The 19,104-nt window shown below is 40.3% G+C and overlaps 1 protein-coding gene across 4 annotated transcripts in view; it reads right to left on the minus strand.

The window, feature by feature from the left end:
• Positions 1-1,703: 1,703 nt before the first annotated feature.
• map3k7 (mitogen-activated protein kinase kinase kinase 7) overlaps positions 1,704-19,104 on the minus strand; it is a 28,904-nt gene continuing 11,503 nt past the window's right edge. For 2 of the 4 annotated variants that reach the window (XM_037086108.1, XM_037086109.1), the window contains exons 11-18: positions 18,014-18,144; positions 17,749-17,896; positions 16,955-17,035; positions 10,484-10,551; positions 6,351-6,450; positions 4,422-4,483; positions 3,936-4,051; positions 1,704-3,402 (exon numbers count right to left, since the gene is read on the minus strand). In XM_037086108.1, coding sequence (XP_036942003.1) covers positions 3,222-3,402; positions 3,936-4,051; positions 4,422-4,483; positions 6,351-6,450; positions 10,484-10,551; positions 16,955-17,035; positions 17,749-17,896; positions 18,014-18,144 — 887 coding nt within the window. In that variant the 3' untranslated portion in view covers positions 1,704-3,221. Of the gene's footprint in view, positions 3,403-3,935; positions 4,052-4,421; positions 4,484-6,350; positions 6,451-10,483; positions 10,552-16,954; positions 17,036-17,748; positions 17,897-18,013; positions 18,145-18,620; positions 18,738-19,104 lie in introns of those variants that run through there. The other 2 variants (XM_037086111.1, XM_037086110.1) reach the window with 2 other exon arrangements.

Raw genomic sequence — 19,104 nt, forward strand, 5'->3', positions numbered from 1 at the left:
TTTCCCTTGCAAAGAAGGATGAGGGATGACGTTCATTAATGCATTAGAACAAAGGCAGACAAGCATGTTACTGTGCATTATCTGATAGTTGCATGAATAACATATTGTGTTTAAAAGGAAAACACAAGAACGCTATCATGGACAGTTTTTGCTACTGTAGGATGTGTTGCCATATGTTTGGAGTTTTAAATAATAAGTCTACCCAAAATTTAAATTCAGTGATCATCTACTCACCCTCGTGCCTACGGAGAGAAAAGGAAAGTTTCAAAGTCCACAAAACATTTGTGGAGCTTCACAGCAATACCTGTTTTAAAATGTAAAACAAAACAAAACAAAAAACAGTCATACTGGACATGTGTCAGTGTTGGCCCAACACTTAACACCGATCTTTGGCTCTGACCAGAACTCAGGTACTGTTTCGACAGCAGCGTCGAAAAATTCAAAGGATCACCCAGCCAGGCATTTAAAACAAGCCCACAGGAGTCATTAGGGTTTTGACTGACCTTGTGAAAATGAAAGCATACATGCATAATGAAATGGACAGTAGCCTTCCTTCCTCTCTCTCACACACAAACAGACCATCGCCCTGGATTTCCTACCAGTCCACAGTGGGCCAAACACTACACGTCCTTCTGAGAACAAAGGAGTGCAAGACAAAGCTGGCAATAATATGCTGTCTTCCTTATTCCCACCAGTTCAGTGAGGGCAAGCAGGAGCACATACACAATACCTGGTTGGAGAAGGAAGATGACATCATTTCTCCGCACTAAAATGAGTCGTTGTTCCCCATTTAGCTGTCAACTTCAAACACAGACACCATCAAAACACACGTTTTTGTCAGCAGAATGCTGAGATAATTTCAGCCTGAAATGTAAACCAGAAGCTGGGGCTCTTTTACTGCCAACAGACAAACGGGTCATGTTCAGGGTCCTCACTATCAAAGACCAGACACAGTTTATGTAACTGAATCTATTTCTATATTAGTTGAATGGGCTCAATTGAAAAGAGTGGCTGTTCACACAGTCAATAAAGTAGGTCGGGCCTGGCTTCATAGCATGACATAAGGATTCACTTTGATCCTGGCTATTGATACACTCAAGATGTATGGTTCTTTGTCTGTGAAAAACAGCTCCACAGTGCCTTGTTAATGATAAAGACTGGATGTTTAGCACCACCTCCTGGCTGAATAGAGACACTGCGGCAGGGAGTGCTTACTCTGTACTGTCCTCCAGTTAAGGGCCTACTTTGTTTTCTGAGCGGTAGAGCACACGTCATAATAATGTACAGTGGTCAAAAGGATCAAAACAATATTACACAAAGCATGTTTCAAAATGTCATGTTTTATGAAATGTTGCGTTTTCTGAAGTGATGTGTTTTGTGAAATGTTTAGTCGTGTTTTTCAAAAATGTTTCAAAAGTGTAAAATTGTGAAACTTGTTATGTCATCTGAGGTGTTGCTGTTTTGGTCAAATGCTGTGTGTGGCTGTGTGATTTTGGGTGTATTGAGGTGACGATGATCTTCTCATTTCTCTAGAGGAAGACAACATTTCACCATATCTGTAGCAAGACTGAGCTTTCGAAAAAAACATTTATCATCCCACATGCAGTTCTTGGACTCACTCAGCTCGACAGAAAACCAATTAGAAAAAAAGGCCACTAATATACTGCAAATGCATCCAACAAACATCCACACATGAAAATGGACATCTTTTCACCATTCAGTTTATTTCATAATGCCTTCCTCACCATCATATACTGTACCTTTTTTCCCAATAAGTTACTAGGAAACACTTAATAAACAGTGTGGTGTGTGTTTGGTAAAAGAATCCTTAGTGACCAGAAAACTCATGAGAATCAGTGAAGACTCACGCTTGTACAGTAACAGATTTAAAAGTAAGACTCATCAAGTCTTGCACTTTTAAAACAGAATTGCTTCAAAAAAAATTTGTACATGATCAGACAAAACAAAGTGATTGTGCAAAAATACTTGAGGGATATGAGACCAAGAAAAAAAAACATAAAACATCCAATCCTTCTTTTTAAAGTATATGTCATCGTTTTGTATGTAAAGCCGTAGGGAAACATTTACATTATTACAGCTTACTAACATACATCGTTCTCACTCTCCTCAGGAAAGGATTTCATTCAATGTCCATTACATTAAAAATATATTTTTTTGTAGCTTTTATCCCCACTAAATGTCACATAAAACAAGCACTTAAAATGCAGGCAACTTCTAAGGCAACATGTGAACTAAAAACAAACTAGATACTGAATAGGGAGCTACAGGCTCCTCTATTTTGTCCGCAAGGGCATTCCCAGACCACATAAAACATGTCCTAAAATGCAAAAATGACACAGGAGCTATCATACAAAGTGAACTACTGAATAGAAAAGACATAAAACATCTACACGCAAAAAACAATACTGAAGTCAAAATGAAAAGGGGAATCGACAGCTACCTGTATTTGCTCTGCATGAGGAGCAGCTCATTACAGCTGCAAACACACCCAGAGCTATTCCTTTTTCTCTGATGTCTGGCATGAAGTAAACCCTCTCAGAAGTGAATACATCAAACATCTTGAGCAGGTATAGAGGTCTGTGGAGAGGCTCATGCTCATGACTAGAAAAGGGACAGGTTAGCGATAAATAGGTTGATTTAAGGGGTGTGTGTGCAGAACAGGGATACCACACACACACTGCAGAACAGGTTTCAAACATCCACACTGCTCTCAAACTTCTGCACGTGATTCACACATTTTTGCTGAAAAGCCTTTTCACATTGTGGAGGACGGTGTGGCTGTCAGCTGAGGAGTGGACACATACTGACCGGGCAGCCCAGAGGCCCTGAGAGCAAACATAGAGAGACACACAACCCACACTCATCAGCCTGCCATCACACTCAGAGGACACACCGCCGCTGGAGAAAAGGTCCATCCCGGAGCACAGCAGCAGGGTCTGAGGGGATCAGGATGGGCTGCAGTGATTGTTTGGTCTGCGGTCACAGAATACACTGTGAGGATGTGCAAAGGTATGTACAGAAGACGTCTTCTTCATCTACAATGCAACATGCAGGACACAGTAGAATGCAGGTCTCTTTACAAAGCTGGACTGGGAACAGTGTGTATGTGTGCAGAGCATGAGAGTGGGTAGTGTTATAGTGCTGGGGGAGGAAGGGTCGGCAGGGAGGGAGTGGTAGCAGTTCATACTGTCTCTGTCTCATCACGAGGTACCCTGTCTCTTCTGTTGCTGGACCCGGATCAGCTCCAGCTGTTTTTTGCACTTCTGGTAGTATGTGGACAGACTCTTGTTCTCCTCCAGTAGCTTTTTGTGCTCCTGCACCAGACGGGACGTGTTCTGCTGGTCCTTCTCATCTTGGTCCAGTTCTGCGATGAGCTCTTTCCTGCACACAAGGGAAATTGTTGCATTGCATTAGTGTGTGTGTGTGTGTGTGTGTGTGTGTGTGTGTGTGTGTGTGTGTGTGCGCATGTATATATATTTCTTTTACTATTTAATTTTACTATTAAATTAAATCTATAGTAATACCTTGTGAAACCATTCTGCATCATCACCATCCTTACATGTATGTAATGACAAATACAGGATTTACTTTCAAAACAAAAGCAGTGAATATTTGACAGATTCCTACGTAGTCTTTAAATAAGAGATGAGTTTTTTGGTCAACGACAGCAAACAGTTGTTTCAGTATGCTTGTCTTCCACAGCTTATGTGTCTGTTGCCTCAGATTTGTCTTCTAAATTTGGTTGTTGCTTCTAGATGTCTTTCTGTACACCTCTTTTATTTGTCGAACTTGAGGCAACACATGCACGGTAAGAAACACTTTGCTTTACTTACAGGTGCACTGAATTCCATCAATACCAAATCAAAACCCTTAAAAGCACAAAATGACCTGAACAACTTTGCAGTTAAGCTTACTTTCTCTGGATGAGCAGGGCAATCTCTGTTTGCACTTTCAGGTATTCTTGGGCCATCTTGCAGTGCTGCTCAAACACGGCCATGGACTCTTTGGAGTTGGGACAGGGAGCAAGCGGCTGGAAATAAACATGTTGACTTGAATTAACTTCAAAATTCACCACTGCAGAATGTACTTATATGAGCTTTGAGTAAAGTCTGAGCAGATGTTCATGCACCAAATATTTTACTGCCACTATGTCTTAATTTTCTCACTGCATGTTTTAGACAACATTGTGATTTCAGGGTTTATGTTTTCATAATGAGGTTGGAAGTATTTAATTGTAATTTTAAATGTCACTTAATTCGTCTTTGAAAGTAAGGAGGTTTGGTGAAACAGCACCAAGACATAGTTAAAGCAGAGTGAATGCAGCTTACAGTTTATGTTTCAATAGGTAATTAATGAGCTGCATAAAGTGTTGTTTGCTGGAGGCTGACTGGATGGTGTACCTGCAGCTGGTGATCCAGGGTGAGATAAGCCATGGGAATGGAGTTGTCTGAGCCGTTGGTGTCTGAGAAAAGAGATGAACAATAGGACGAGGACTGGTTGCTATTTCTGATTGCACAGGAAGTGTAGGCTGCGAACTGCAGGTCTTTCTTCAGAGATAACTTCCTGACCACCTCTTCAGCTTGGGCTGAACACAGGCCAGCACCGTACTGCAAATCATTGATAAAAACTACACAACATGTCTCCAGTGCAGCCAGACAGATTTAAATGAGTCCACAATTACACTGATGATATTACAGCTTGGGATGTCCAGATCAGGGTTTTTTTTTTTTTTTATCCCATCCCGATCCGAGTCCTTTAATATTTACTAAATGCAGATAGCGAGTCCCAATCCCATACCTATACCATCCACTGCTTTTCTCATATTCCTTATGTTGTCACGTAAAATGACGTGGATGCGTTGCTTGTATATTTCACACGTTCAGCATCATTGCCTATTTTACATGTTCTGCTGTACGAGACCCATGAAACTAGTGTGCATACCGGCACCTTGTAACTCGAGATGGTAGGGCATACTGGGGATTCAAAAACTCCAGATGATGATGAAAACCCCGATCCTCTACCACGGAGATGAGCTGGTTATCCAGAGCCATTCATTTAGTTATCTCCTCTGTATCAATTTTTGGCCATGTCGCTGTCTTGAGGACATTTCTCTGTCCTTTCGAAAGTATCCGCGAGTGTTTGCTGCTTCCATGTCTTTGCCTGTATTGCTTGAGTGAGCTCATTGTTTAACTTGACGTGTTTTTGTTTTTTTATATGCCGTGTCAAATGTGTAGTATTACATTTTGTTACCCCACTGTGCAGTGGTCATATTGCAGATGTGACATGTCGCCGTTGGACTGCATTCGCTTTCTAATTTAAAATATTTCCACATCGACATTTTATCCAAACGTTTGCCACAGTAACGTTACGTGTGCATCTGAGTTCTGCCACAAATTGTGCTCTGATGTAAAAAACTAAATCGGGCTTGGGTCCACGTTCAAAATTGCACATCCCGATCAGCATAAAAATGCCCATACTGCCACAGTCCAGATGCTGCAGATCGGATTGGGACATCCGTAGTTACAGCCACCAGTTTTAAGTGCAACTAACAGGAGAGTCCTATGAAATCTAATCTTCACTGTTTTCTCTTAACCATGACTTCTAAAACATGAAGCTTTCTGGTAACAGTTATCTATTAGGTTAACTGATAACTGTTAAGTGTGAATATTATTATAGAAAAAACACACATTAGTCATGTTGTGTCTGAGTTTCCAAATATTTTATCTTTCTCTAATTAAAAATTGTGAGAAATTAAGACATAGTATATACCATTCTCTGTTTCTGTTTTTGACTTTTCTCACATACAATTATAATAGTCTTAGTATCTTTTTAGTTAACCAGCAAAAAGCCAACAGGATAAAGTCAAACGGTTGTTGTAAAATACCCTGATCTTTCCTAAACAAGTATTTGAATGCACATGACAGTTGTTGAGGTCTTAAATATATGGTCTGTTCATTTTTACGAATCCAGATATGAGTTCAAAGATAGCCCAGCGATCAGTGCTGAAAAAAAAGCAACCCAAAACACTCACATCGCAAGTTAAATCAAATCATGGATTGGGAGAACTGTGAAACCCCTACTGTGAACGCAGGACTACAGCGGCTGCTTACTTTAAGTGTGCACAAGCTGTTGAGATTAGTTTCTTCCGGTACAGCCTCTTGTACCCACAAGTTGTGTCTCATTGTAAAGAGAAAGCACTGTAGATATTTTACATCTTTTCACATTCATCTCTCCTTTCTTTTCGGTGAATGTTTTTTTTTTTCTTTCTAATAACCATACTCCTATTGACATGTGCCTGCTGACTTCAGTGGGAAAGCTGTCATGAGTACCTGTGGGGTCATCAGGGGAGAAGTAACCTCTGCTGCTCGTCTTATCAGGTGGCATCATCCTCACACTAGGACTGGAGGACCGGCTGCTGTTTCTGCTCCCCTGCAAGAGGACACGACACTTATTAATCACCTGTTATCACATACATGTTTTCTTACATATGGAGAACATGATTTGTAGGCCATGACATTTCAGCAGCACCACAGTAAGGGATGCATGATATGGATTATTTTCAGACAATACCAATAACAGATGGCTACCCGCTTCTCATGGCCAACACAGACAATAGTTTGTCATATTTTTGAATTTCAAAGAGAAGTTCCTAACCAATAGTTAATGCACACCTGAGGGTAAGAAAGGCTCAGATGTAGTGAGCAAAGATGGATGATTTAATATTCCACATCCTCTGTTAAGACTTGTTTTGTTAAAACTCACTGACCCTCACTCTCCTCTCCGAGTATTGTGTGCTGTGTTGTTGTTCTTTGTCTCTGTCTTTTCTGTGTTTAGCATCAGATTACAAACCCACTGTAAATGTCCACACAATTACCTATTGCATAGCAGCAGCAGGAGTAGCAGAAGTACTGAATGTATAGATACTGTACATTTCACCTTCATCATTTCTGATTTGGATATTGCTTTTGGCCATATTGAGATTTTGATAATGTTTCGATTTATTGTGCAGCCCTAATGCAGTTTTACGTCCGCTAACCTGGTCCTGAGACCAAGAGAGCCCAATTTTTAAATGGCTTTCTTTTATACTCTTGAAATAAATCATTAACTTTCAGTACAAAACTGACAGCCCAATGACAGTGTCAGTGACTGCACATCTACATTTCTTGTTTCTTCAACAAACACTTTTACTGCCTACAGGATGCCATTTATTGGATTAATTATTCCATGGCCGCTGAGAATTATTACTTGTGATTGGTCAGAAGGAGTGGGTTCATTTTTAGTTGAAGGTATGACTGAATGCCTCTGATGCTGGTGCTCACTGCGGATCTAAATGAATGTTCAGTATAAAACTCAAGGTAAACGTGTCAACAAAGCAGAGATATTATGAGCAACCAGCATTCCCTGGTAATAACATGTGAAGCTGGTGGCCTGCAGGTTTGAGTAACGTCAAACATGAACAACATGTAGACAAGTTAGACAACACTTTAATCTGTCTTAAACTAAAAATCTGTCTCGAGCCAAATATCCAGTTCAAACAATGTAAAATTTGAATATTACATTACCAAAATGCAAACATATTAATTTGTATGCAGTGGTAGAACAACACATACCATCAAATCTGAGGTTTATCATATGTTACCGACACATTTCAGAGTATCTCTCTAGAACCCAACATGGGATTCAAAGCATCAAGATGGTTACCAAGCAAATCCACACAAACAACTCCATGATCAATGGTCCTGTCTCATCACTTGGAGTCTGGGAGTCAGGTTGATCCCAGAGGCAGTGCACTTTATCTTCTTTAGAAACAGTGGATTGTTAATAGTGAACTCTAAATGAACTTTAAACTGCACAGATCTGTGGGTTAACTACTAAACAAATGGAAACAACTGTTTGGGAAAGCCGGAGAAATGCTTCAAGCTCAGGAGCTTATTTGAAGCCATGTGTGTTTGAGGAGGGAGCACTTGGCTGTTCCAACACCTCTGTCTTCATATTCTTGCAGCTGACATATCAAACACATGTCAAATTCTATGACACCTCCTCCCTAAGGATTGACAAAGAATGCATCACATTCTTTTGAAAGACAGTATCAATCAAACATCCACAAAGCTTCACAGGAGGAAAGAATGAGAGTAGCAAATATAGAGCTCATAAGGAGAGGAGAAATAAACCCCTTCAGTAGGGGTGTGCTAGAGTCTAACTCTTCACCTAGCATTATTTATTGATTAAGTGTATAGTGTGTTCTGTGTATAGCTCCCATTTTAAGTAAAATTCAAATCACCAAAAATGTGCCTTCTTGCTGTGAAAAACGTCTATATATATCAGAAAGGCTCCTCTAATCTCCAAGTCTGTGAGTGGGTGGACCCCTGTACATGTTTGACTGACAGCTGGCCTGGCAGGAGCACAGAGTTTAAGTAAAAAAAAAACTTCTGCTGTTAGCTGTAGTTTACAAGTCAATCAAAAGACAGCCAACATTTTGGAAGCAGCGGTCATGACAAATAAGCAGCACAAGAAGTAACTGACCAATGTTGACATGTTGACTAATATATGTTTTTGACCTGGTCAATATGTTCAAGCCTAAAGGAAGAGCACTGAGCTGTAAAACCCCACAGACTTACATTTTGAAAGAAGCAATTGTAAAACATGGATACATTTTTCTGAGTGTTACAAACACATCTGAATTTGATCCAATAAGTCCATTACATGTGTAAAAGTTTAAAAGAGCTACACAATGAAATTGTTTTATCACCTTTCAAGTTAGCAGAAGGATAAACCAGTTTCTAGTACGCATGTTTAATGGGCTATTTGTGATCAGGCTGAACATGTTCCTTCACTACCTTCTCCTCATTAACTGCTGTTTGTTTTCACACTGTTATTCCATTTGTGATGCGAGTTTGACAAAAGATACTGTGCATCTACCCAGAGAACTGCCATTAAAACCAGGTAACCTCTCTATCATTTTCTTTCAGTAGTGAACAGGACACTATTGTCAGGCAATCACCATGTTTATATTTTTACAGTAATTGTGACCGAAAATATGACTGAAAATATTGAACTCCTAAACTAGAAGTACCTCTCTGTTGCTATGGATGACATTTTATTAGGGCGCACTTACAAGCGGTGACAACGGTGATTGGTTGTTGAGTGACAGGGCAGCCCATTAAAAAGTTATTTAGGCTGCGCAATGCATGAAGTGAAATAAGGAAGCTGCCTACAAGCCCATGACAAAGCCTATGAAAAGATACTGGATAAAGACATGTATTTATGAGGAGAATAAAGTGCAACCCCCCAGACAAAAACGCTTCGGACAAAAATTACGAATTAGAAGATTGCGATGAAAAACGTGAATTGCCAATAAAAGTGGCATTTGCTTGAAAAGCTGCGTCCATTTCGCAACAATCTCCAGTATATTGTAACACGCATCAAAGACAATTTGTGTTTTGATGGAATGCAACTGTTTTTCCGATTGACAAAAGACGTATTCGCACGAGAGGTCATGTGATCATACTGGTCCCATGTGAAATCGGCATCTCTGTGATTTGGGGTTGTTTTATGTTTTTCTTAAGGTTTTTTGTGTTTCCCACACCTTTTTTTCTGCCTTCTTCCCGGTCAAGGAACATTTTTCTATCTTTCAACAGGCTCACCAGTTATTATATTAAATATATCCATATCTAACTGTTGTGCTGCTCCAGCAAGGGCTCCGGTGCGATCGACCCCGGGGGTAATGTCCGTAAATTCGAGTTAAAACACAGACTTTGTTTATCCTGTGCGAATGCGCCGCACGAAACACAGACGTGGTGGGATAATTTCTAAATCACTTGAGGTCCCCAGGTAACACTAATCCTGTGCGAAGAGTTGCATTTTCCCCATAGCCAAATACCGGAGCGTTGCCAAACACTTTAACTCCTCCGTTATTGGATTGTTTCGGGTGGTTGGGGAAGTTACTGCGTCCCTCACCAACTCAACCACAACTTCAATCCCTTCGTGGTCCATCCGACATCGTTTTAATAATTCCCTGTCATTTAGCATCTCCAAAACATTCGGCTGTGAATAGGTCTTAGCGAGTTAGGAGTCCTCTGGACTACCACTAAGGTCTCCCAGACTTAGGTGCTACTTTTAGGCCTAAAATGTTTTGTGAATAACTTTTATTTTCAAAAATTAGGAGTCCTAAAGTTATGACTGACACACCCATTATTTTTAAGAGTTGCTCCTAAATTCGCCTGTTGGGAGCTACTTTTAACCTAAGAATACGGGCCCTTGTCTGTTCAAATATGCTATCCAGAAGCTCACCAACAGCTAGCTGATGGCTGCTGGATATCTAGTAGGCTTGAACAAGCTAGCAAACAATAGTTTTTTGAACCCACATTTTATAATGCAACCAAAAACTCAAATATGAATGAATATATCAATGAATCAAACTCACAAACCCTCTGCCACTTTCTAGTGTCTGGCTGTTTCTTACCTGGCTGGACTCTGTGCCAATGCCTGGCAGATCCTGCACTGACCGACGTCTCTGAGGTTCACATGAGGCTGTTGACAAGATAGACAGAGAGGGGGAGGAATGAGACCCAGCAGAGTTTGTGAAAGGTGATGGTGGGAGGCTAGTGCCGTTGTATACTTGAGGAATATCAAAACCACACTGGGACATCTGCACTGATTTAACCCCCAATATCCTGGCCTGGCAACATGTGTGGTTGGAAAGTGACCACAGCACTAAAATTTCCCAGATCCACTGACAATGCACAACAAACAAAAACACACACACACATACACATCACATAAGACCCAACATATCCACACAACAGCTGAGCCAGTAATGTCAAGGGTTTGCACTGACAGGATGGTTCAGGTAATCAGCAGGTTATGAAGCCATGGTAACTTGCAGGTAATGTACATCTGCTGCCAAGATTAACAACAACATCCCCAATATCTCACCTGTAGTGCAGCTGCAGTCAAAAAATATAAAAATGAATGCTCTATTTGCTTCAAAAGAACTTGAACATAGTCTTTACAGTCATCATGTCTCCATGTCATGACAGGTGTTGTGAATTATAAGCTTTTGACAGCCCTGCAGCCCTCACATCCTTGAAAGTTTTTAGTAGCCTATTTATCTCACACTCCATCATCAAAAAATTGGGAGAGAGTAATTTAAAGTTGTAATTTGTAAAATATGCCAGAAATTGAAAGTAGCTCCTAAAATAAAGGGTGCAACATATCACAAGAGTGACAGACAACTGCTGCTCTTTGCTAGCTGTGCTTTGCTGTAGCTTGCTAAGCCAAACCCTGACTGAAGACAGCCTCAAAGACCGATGGAAAAGACAGATTAAATAATCCAGAGTTGATTTACAGCGGTTCTGACCAGGACTGCGACTCCAGGAATGAGAAAACACAGCAGGCAGGGACAGGAGAGGTATGAGGTGGGACATAGAAGTGGACATCAGCAGTGGGTGAAAACAAGCTGTGATATTTCACACTGTGAATTGTCAGTTTTATTTAGTTTACTTTGAGTTTGAATGAAGTGTGTTTTATGAGTCAATAATGTAGTTACGCTCATCTTAGTTCAGAAGAAAAATGACAAGTTAATTAAGAAAATAGACAGTTGTACTTTTTACGGTTAGTAAGGAAATAGATATCCAACTGTTCCATATTTGATATTCTATTACTTTGTTTTGTTCCTTTATTGCAGACAACGTTAAGAGAGTGGAGTAATTCAGCAAACTGGCTGTGGGCATACATCTTCCACCTGAAACTACAGGTGCTATCAGACCATACCTTGAGGTACTAACTTCAGTAGCTATCTCTGCAACACAGTACAGAGATGTCTTTGAATAACATCAGTCTGTTTCTTCACACTTTGTTTACAATTTTCTATCTTTCCTTTCTGGAATGCTTGTGGCCATATCTTACAAAGTTATTCTCTGAGTGTGTTGATTTTAACAACGTACATGAAGTAAACAGTAGTTTCCCAATCTTTTTCCCAATCAATGACGTTTCTTACGTTCCAACATTATGATATCCTAATTTTTTGGGCATTTTTTAGTTCCAAAAGCTATCACAGGATTTGAAGATTTTGATTTGTTCAGTATCAAGCACACTGATTGTTGCTCAATAAGAGGAATGTTGACTTCACTTGCAATCTAAAACCAAATAAAGTCATAGTTGCTTATCCAAAATGTAAACTTCTCGAAAGTTACTGAGAATAATTTAATAACTTAATTCCATTTTACACTGTACAATGGTTAAGCTAATGCCCAAACACACACTGACATAAAATAAATAAAAAATTGCAATACAAGGTTCACATAATAGCAAGCTGCAACAGGACTAAGTCTTGTGTATCAGGACTGCACAGAGGTTTTTCATAATGTGTGCATATCCAAACTTTACATGACCTGGAATTGATCAATTGATCACACCTTCTCACACTTCAGTACTAACACAGATGCCTGGGTTTATCTGGTCTGGGCTGACTACAAGCACCTATGGCACAATGAAGACACAACAAGAACGGAAGCCCACTTAATAAAAAAGAATTCCAATGACAACACAAAGAACTATTTGGATCTTACTTTTCTGTATCTTTTGTTGTTGTAATGTCCTGAGAGAAAGTCTGCTGCAACTGTAGCTTATCACTAGACTGAACCAAATCTAATGATTTCTAAATGTATCCTTTTACAACTGAATATAAGCAGTGTTACTGAAATTTGTACAAATAAGTAACAAATGTGGTTGCCAATTCTAGCCTTGGAGGAACAATTTACTATTGCTACTTGATAGCAGAGGTGTAACAGAACATACATTTGTGAATGGATAGCTATTCAGTATAGGATGATTTGTTCGGTATGCGACTCTCTTCCATTAACCTGGTGATATGCTCTTATGAACTTTGTCTGGTGTGTGAAGAACATAAAGTCCAAAGTGTGAAACCTACCTGGAAAGCTTTGGCAGTGAGACAGAACTGATGCATTATATACACTTGTGATCAAAATTTTAAGACCAGTTGAAAAATGGCAAGAATTTACATTTTGCACTGTTGGATCTTAAAAAGGTTCTAAGTAGAGTTTCAAAATGCAAAAAGAAAAAATGGGAGTGACACAAAAACAAATTTGAGTAAGAAAATTATTGATAACAACAATTAAACTGAAATAGGCGGTTCATCAGCTGATCAAAAGTTTAAGACCACAGCCTTTATAAGCCAAAATCTGTGCAAAAATGTGGATTCAATGTCATTTTCTGTCAGGCATTCACACTGTCATGACCTCCTGATGGCAAAAGACAAAAAGCTTTCTCTCGTTGAACGAGGTCGGATTGTTGAGCTGCATAAGCTAGGCCTCTTGCAACCCGCCATCGCTGCTAAGGTTGGACGCGGCAAGACAGTCATTTTGAATTTCTTAAAAGATCCTGAGGGTTATGGAAAAAAAAGTCAAGTGGTAGACCCCAAAAAAATTTCCCCGGCGCTAAGCCGGAGGATCCAGTTGGCTGTCCTTCAAGACACGGGACGATCCTCGTCCCAAATTAAGGCCATTACTAGTGCTGACTTCAGCCCAATAACCATCAGACGGCATCTGCGAGAGAAGGGCTGTAAGAACAAAAAATTTCTTCAAAGGCCTCATATCCTTCAACGCCACAAAATTGCCCGTTTGGACTTTGCAAGAGAGCACCAAAAATGGGACATCGAAAGGTGGAAGAAAGTTTTATTCTCTGATGAGAAAAAATTTGACCTTGATGGTCCTGATTGCTTCCAACGTTACTGGCATGACAAGGAGATCCCACTTGAGATGTTTTCTACAGGGCACAGTGGAGGGGGCGCCCATCATGATCTGGGGTGCTTTTTCCTTCAATGGAACAATGGAGCTTCAGGTTGTGCAGGGGCATCAAACGGCGGCTGGCTATGTGGAGATGTTGCAGAGAGCATCCCTCATGACTGAGGGCCCTCGTCTGTGTGGTAATGACTGGGTTTTTCAACAGGACAACGCTGTACTTCACAATGCCCACCTGACACAACTTCTTCCAGAGAAATAACCATCCTGTGTGTTCCCCTGATCTAAATCCAACTGAGAACATTTGGGGATGGATGGCAAGGGAAGTTTACAAAAATGGACATCAGTTGCAGACAGTGGATGCCCTACGTGAAGCCATCTTCACCACTTTGAGCAACGTTCCCACTAGCCTCCTGGAAACACTGGCATCAAGCATGCCAAACAAACTTTTGAAGTGATCAACAAGAACGGTGAAGCTACTCATTACTGAGTTGTTTTTTGAAATGTTTGTTTCTATTTTAGGGGGGTTTCAGGGTTTTTTTGAGCTATGGTCTTAAACTTTTGATCAGCTGATGAACAGCCTATTTCAGTTTAATTTTTGTTTTCAATAAATTGCTTACTCATTTTTTTTGTGTGTCACTCCCATTTCTTCTTTTTGCATTTTGAAACTCTACTTAGAACCTTTTTAAGATCCAACAGTGCAAAATGTAAATTCTTGCCATTTTTAACTGGTCTTAAAATTTTGATCAGAAGTGTATTTGATGGTTGCACATGCACAGAAACTTTTTGACAAAGGGCCTTTGCCATGTTTTTGTTTTCAACATTGTCAAATTGTATTTATAGATTGTATTTTATATGTATATAAAGTGTGTATATGTGCACTTATATTTGAAAACTAGCTTGCCTCAAGTTGTGCCTTGAGAGACAAATAAGTATGCTGACTTGAATTGATTGTCTTCTTGATAAAAATTCCCATTCTGATGAGTCTATGGACATACAACTCAGATATTGAGTGTTAACGCAGATAAAAAGCAAAAGCTTCAATTTGTCACTGTCATATAGAGCAATCTGGAAGCTTTATGGTTTCCCTGTAAATGACACTGGGCAAAAAAGCAATGGAATGGACATAAACTGTGTGTGACATTAGTGAATCAAGCTTTGATATGTCTTTGGTTCATTACACACTATCTGCTGTTGTCCAGGTTTTATCCACATCCCTGACAGCCGCTCTCACCCAGGATGGCAGGACATTCCCCCTTAATCATTTTGCCTTTTGTTTCACTTAAATATCTGAATTGTTGATAGTACAGAAGCTGATTAGGAGGGACTTGCTAACCCCTAGTTGACAGTCAGCTTGTGAGTATCCAGCAGAGCCGTGTCACAGTAAGGTGTATGGAGGATTTGCAAATATCATGGTTGGTGTCAAATGTATTAATTCAACCATTATCCTCCTTCTCCTGATCTTACATCAGAGGTAAGGAAGCTGTATGGTTTACAATTGTTTCCACCTCCAGCTCTCTTTTCCGAGTCTATTATGCGGAGAAGGTTGCTTGGGAAAAAATTAAATAATTAAACTGAAACAGAAGTTTGGTGTATTAACGCACTGATGTCATTTCAAAGTTAAAGTTTATTGTTGAACTGTAATACACCCTACCTCTGTCACAGATTTTTGATTCTGTCATTTGACAACTGCATTTGTGGGATCAAAAATGTATCTGTATTGCCCAACATACTGATATTGATATTGTATCGATATTGTCATCAGCCCAAAAAATCTGGCTTCTTACTGACATATGTGCTGATTTTTCTTTTCATCCCTTCGCACTGTCTTGTGTCATTACCCCTACCGAGGTACATACTAGACATGAATATATGTATATATGTATGTATATGCAATCATAAGTTCCCTATCTTTAACCACATACACCAGCTGACTCCCTTTGTCACCAGATTAAATTAACCACTCATTCAACATGTCACACAAGGCTCCAAAATAGAAGCTTTTCTTGACATCCTGAGCTGTCCCCATTCCTTTCATCCATATCTCTACTTGTAATAATAGCTCTGACCCTCAATGTGAGAGAAATTAATCAAAATGACTTTTTCAAAGTTAATGGATGTAAAGAGAGCAAGAGGGGGAGAAAAAACTGTCATGCTTTCTCTATGTCCTCTATGCATGAAAGGCAAGGGCAAGCTCAAATGCAGAGAACTGGTGTACTGACTTTCTCCTGCTACCCATCTGCTGCAGCCAAGCCAGAGAGTTAGCAGAAAGGACAGGACCATGAGTTAGGAAGCTTATCTCATCTGTGTCACCTGATCTGATGCAATATACTGATTGGATTTCCTGTACCCAGCTTAAGATGTGTTGTTATTTCAACAGTTTATAGAAATACCCATCGTCTTAGGAAACGGGTCCAGATTGAACTACATTTGGGTTTTAAAAAGTGACACCAGATGAGAATATTAACTCATGTTCTGCTTCTGCCAACTGCAATTCACAGAATAAAGAGAGACATAAGGCAACTCTGATGTGTGTTACTCCAAGATTAGCTAATTCTAGCCTTTTTTTTTTTTTTTTTTAAATTACAGACAGCGCTAAAGGTGTTTATATACTATGGGTGCTGATTTGTGTGATTAATTTGCATGTCCATTAGTTTCCAAGTGTTGTATTTGTCAAACATACTTTCACATAGCAAATATTACGCAGTGAAAAAGCAACATAATTCTTTTCAGAACATGGTAAATTAGAGCTTTTTCACACAGTAAACAAAGACATTAACCAATCATGCGACCTCTCTCTGTGTCTGCTGCAGTGCAACATAACAGAGCCTGGAGCCCTCTCAGACTGCCACTGTTTTTCTGTCAGTCCTGATGGTCTAGAGTTTGCATATTGGAGCTTATGAAACACTAAACACAAATTTGTGCTGCTGATGGTATGAATAATTTTTAATGCCAAATGTCTGCAGGAAAGTAATTTCATATTGTTTGTTTTACTCATCTACAGTTTGTAAAGGCCTCAAGACAAGCAACAAATGTAATATGACTGAATCTTCTGGGGTTGGTATCATATGGAGTGACACACAGGAGAGGGACCATGTCAGAGCACTGCAACCCACGGGCTCAGCAAAGCTAGCTCCACCCGGTCACCAGGAAGCCCAGTGGTCTCATTATACCTGTGACGACGATCTTGGGGACATCCAGAATGGTGCCGAATGATGCCGTTTTACGGTGGCCTCGTTTATACTGGGGGCGTGCTGCGAAAACACACACATACACACACACGTACAGCTGCGGACACAAGCATGCAGATGCAGACTAACACAGACTGGTGGCCCACAGCTGGACTGATAATGAGGGCTGCACACATGCAGAGCATACATTGTACGTGCAAGGGCAGCATGCACCCAGTCATTCCAGACGCTGTGGAGTGGCACTGCGCAGACTGTCGGAAGCCACTGCACTACTTTTCTCAGCACAAACAACAGCAGGCATTCAGCTCCAATGCTGTTTGGATACACAAATAGTTCAACAAAGCAATCTAAGAGCTGGTGTTAGTGCTCAAATTACAGAAACTCTATTTTTTAAAGTTGCAGTGAAATCTGAAAACAACAAAAACTCTGACATATGCTCTGTGCTCCTATCCAAAATCCTGAGGTTCTGTTCCAGCATGACAGCACTAGTGAGGTTGCTGCCTTCTCTTTGAGGCTTTAAAGTAGGGATTTTGAAAGCTAGGTTTGACATGCCTCTGTGTTCAGGGGCATCTGGATGGGTTCATATGAGGAATAAAAAAATAAAAAATAAAAACTTCTGGAGAAAAAAATACTACATGCCTTTCCTGTACAAATTTTCTAAGTAGGTACTGTACAAAATAAATAGCAAAAATCATATGAGCATGCCAGTCTTCCTTTGTATAGCTTCTCTTCTGCTCTGCTATTGTGTGTTTGTGCTGTGTAATGCCTGGCTATACCTGCAGGTGCAAATGGCATCTTGGGCTCCAGCTCTGACAGGTCAGCACTCATTCTTTTGCTGTCAGATGATGCCAGGCACTGTGTTCGTGCAGGCAGACTCTCAACACTGCCCCCTCTGGACAGAGGCAGAGTCCTTAATGGGTCTCCCTGAAAGAAAAATAGGAAAACTTTTATCACAGAAACGTGTTTTCTTCATCTATATCTGTTATTTTTATTTACTTTAGCCAATATTTCAATGTTTAAAATGAGGAAGAATTGATTTACCTTTGGCTTGAAGTGAGGAGCAAACTGAGGTGTAATCTTGATGGTATCATTGCTCCCTTGCGAATCACTGTGCTCCATGTTTGCTTCACTTTTGTTGCTTGTGCTGGTGCCAGTGTAGTCCACATATGAGCCTGTCATTCCAAAACACAGGACAGCTTTTATGACTTCTCAGTGGTGCCTATCATCAAAGAGTTTCCATTATTACATCTCACGTAGGGCTGTAACGATACACCAAACTCACAATTCTGTTTGTATCACGGTTTTTGACCCACGGTTTTCTTTTTTTGATTAAAAATGTTATTTATGTAACATTTCAATAACTTAGGTATATGACACTTGTCTGATAGTATCAGAGGGGCAGTACTGTGGAGGGTGTGTCTATCGGATGGTCTGTTAACTGCACAGATCCCTCACTCAACTTAATACAGAGAAATGTTCCATAAAGCAACGTTACAGAACCAAACAAAGGTAACGTAATAACTGTAACCATCTTTGGCAACAAGGCAAAATACCGCAGCTGTACGTGGAGAAGTGTCCTACCGACTCCTCGCCACATTTATGCCTGATAAACAGCGTCTGTCACCAGCCAAAAAACCTTTTAACTCACCAAGTGTTTATAATGAAAAAAAATCTCTGCGACGGTCAGCCCTCCAGACCGAGACTTCAGTGAACTTTACCCAGGAAGACAGCCTCCATCTTGTTTTGATTGACAGGGCAGACACCGGGGAAACCCCTTGAAAACACACACACGTCATCATCATGACGTGTGCCGCCACGTTTCTTTAGGAGCTGCAGCGCCGGCTTTCTGTGTGAATTATGCAGCGGTTCATCTTTACAGCAGTGTTTCGCTCTGTGTGAACGAACAATGTCGAAGAATTGGCGAACGACTGCTGTGGTGTTAAATGTGGTACTTACAGCTCATAGGGCTTGATCTGGACTGAAGGCACGAGACAGGTTCGTGGATCTGAGAGTTGCGATTTCAGCTTCGATACCTGCATCGTTACAGCCCTAATCTCGTGGCCTTATCTGCTTGTACTGATGGTTCACACTGAACACACTTGAAAGTAACTGAAAATTTAGAATGACAAATG

The sequence above is a fragment of the Acanthopagrus latus genome, chromosome 22 (assembly GCF_904848185.1).
Source record: "Acanthopagrus latus isolate v.2019 chromosome 22, fAcaLat1.1, whole genome shotgun sequence".
NCBI lineage: Eukaryota > Metazoa > Chordata > Actinopteri > Spariformes > Sparidae > Acanthopagrus > Acanthopagrus latus.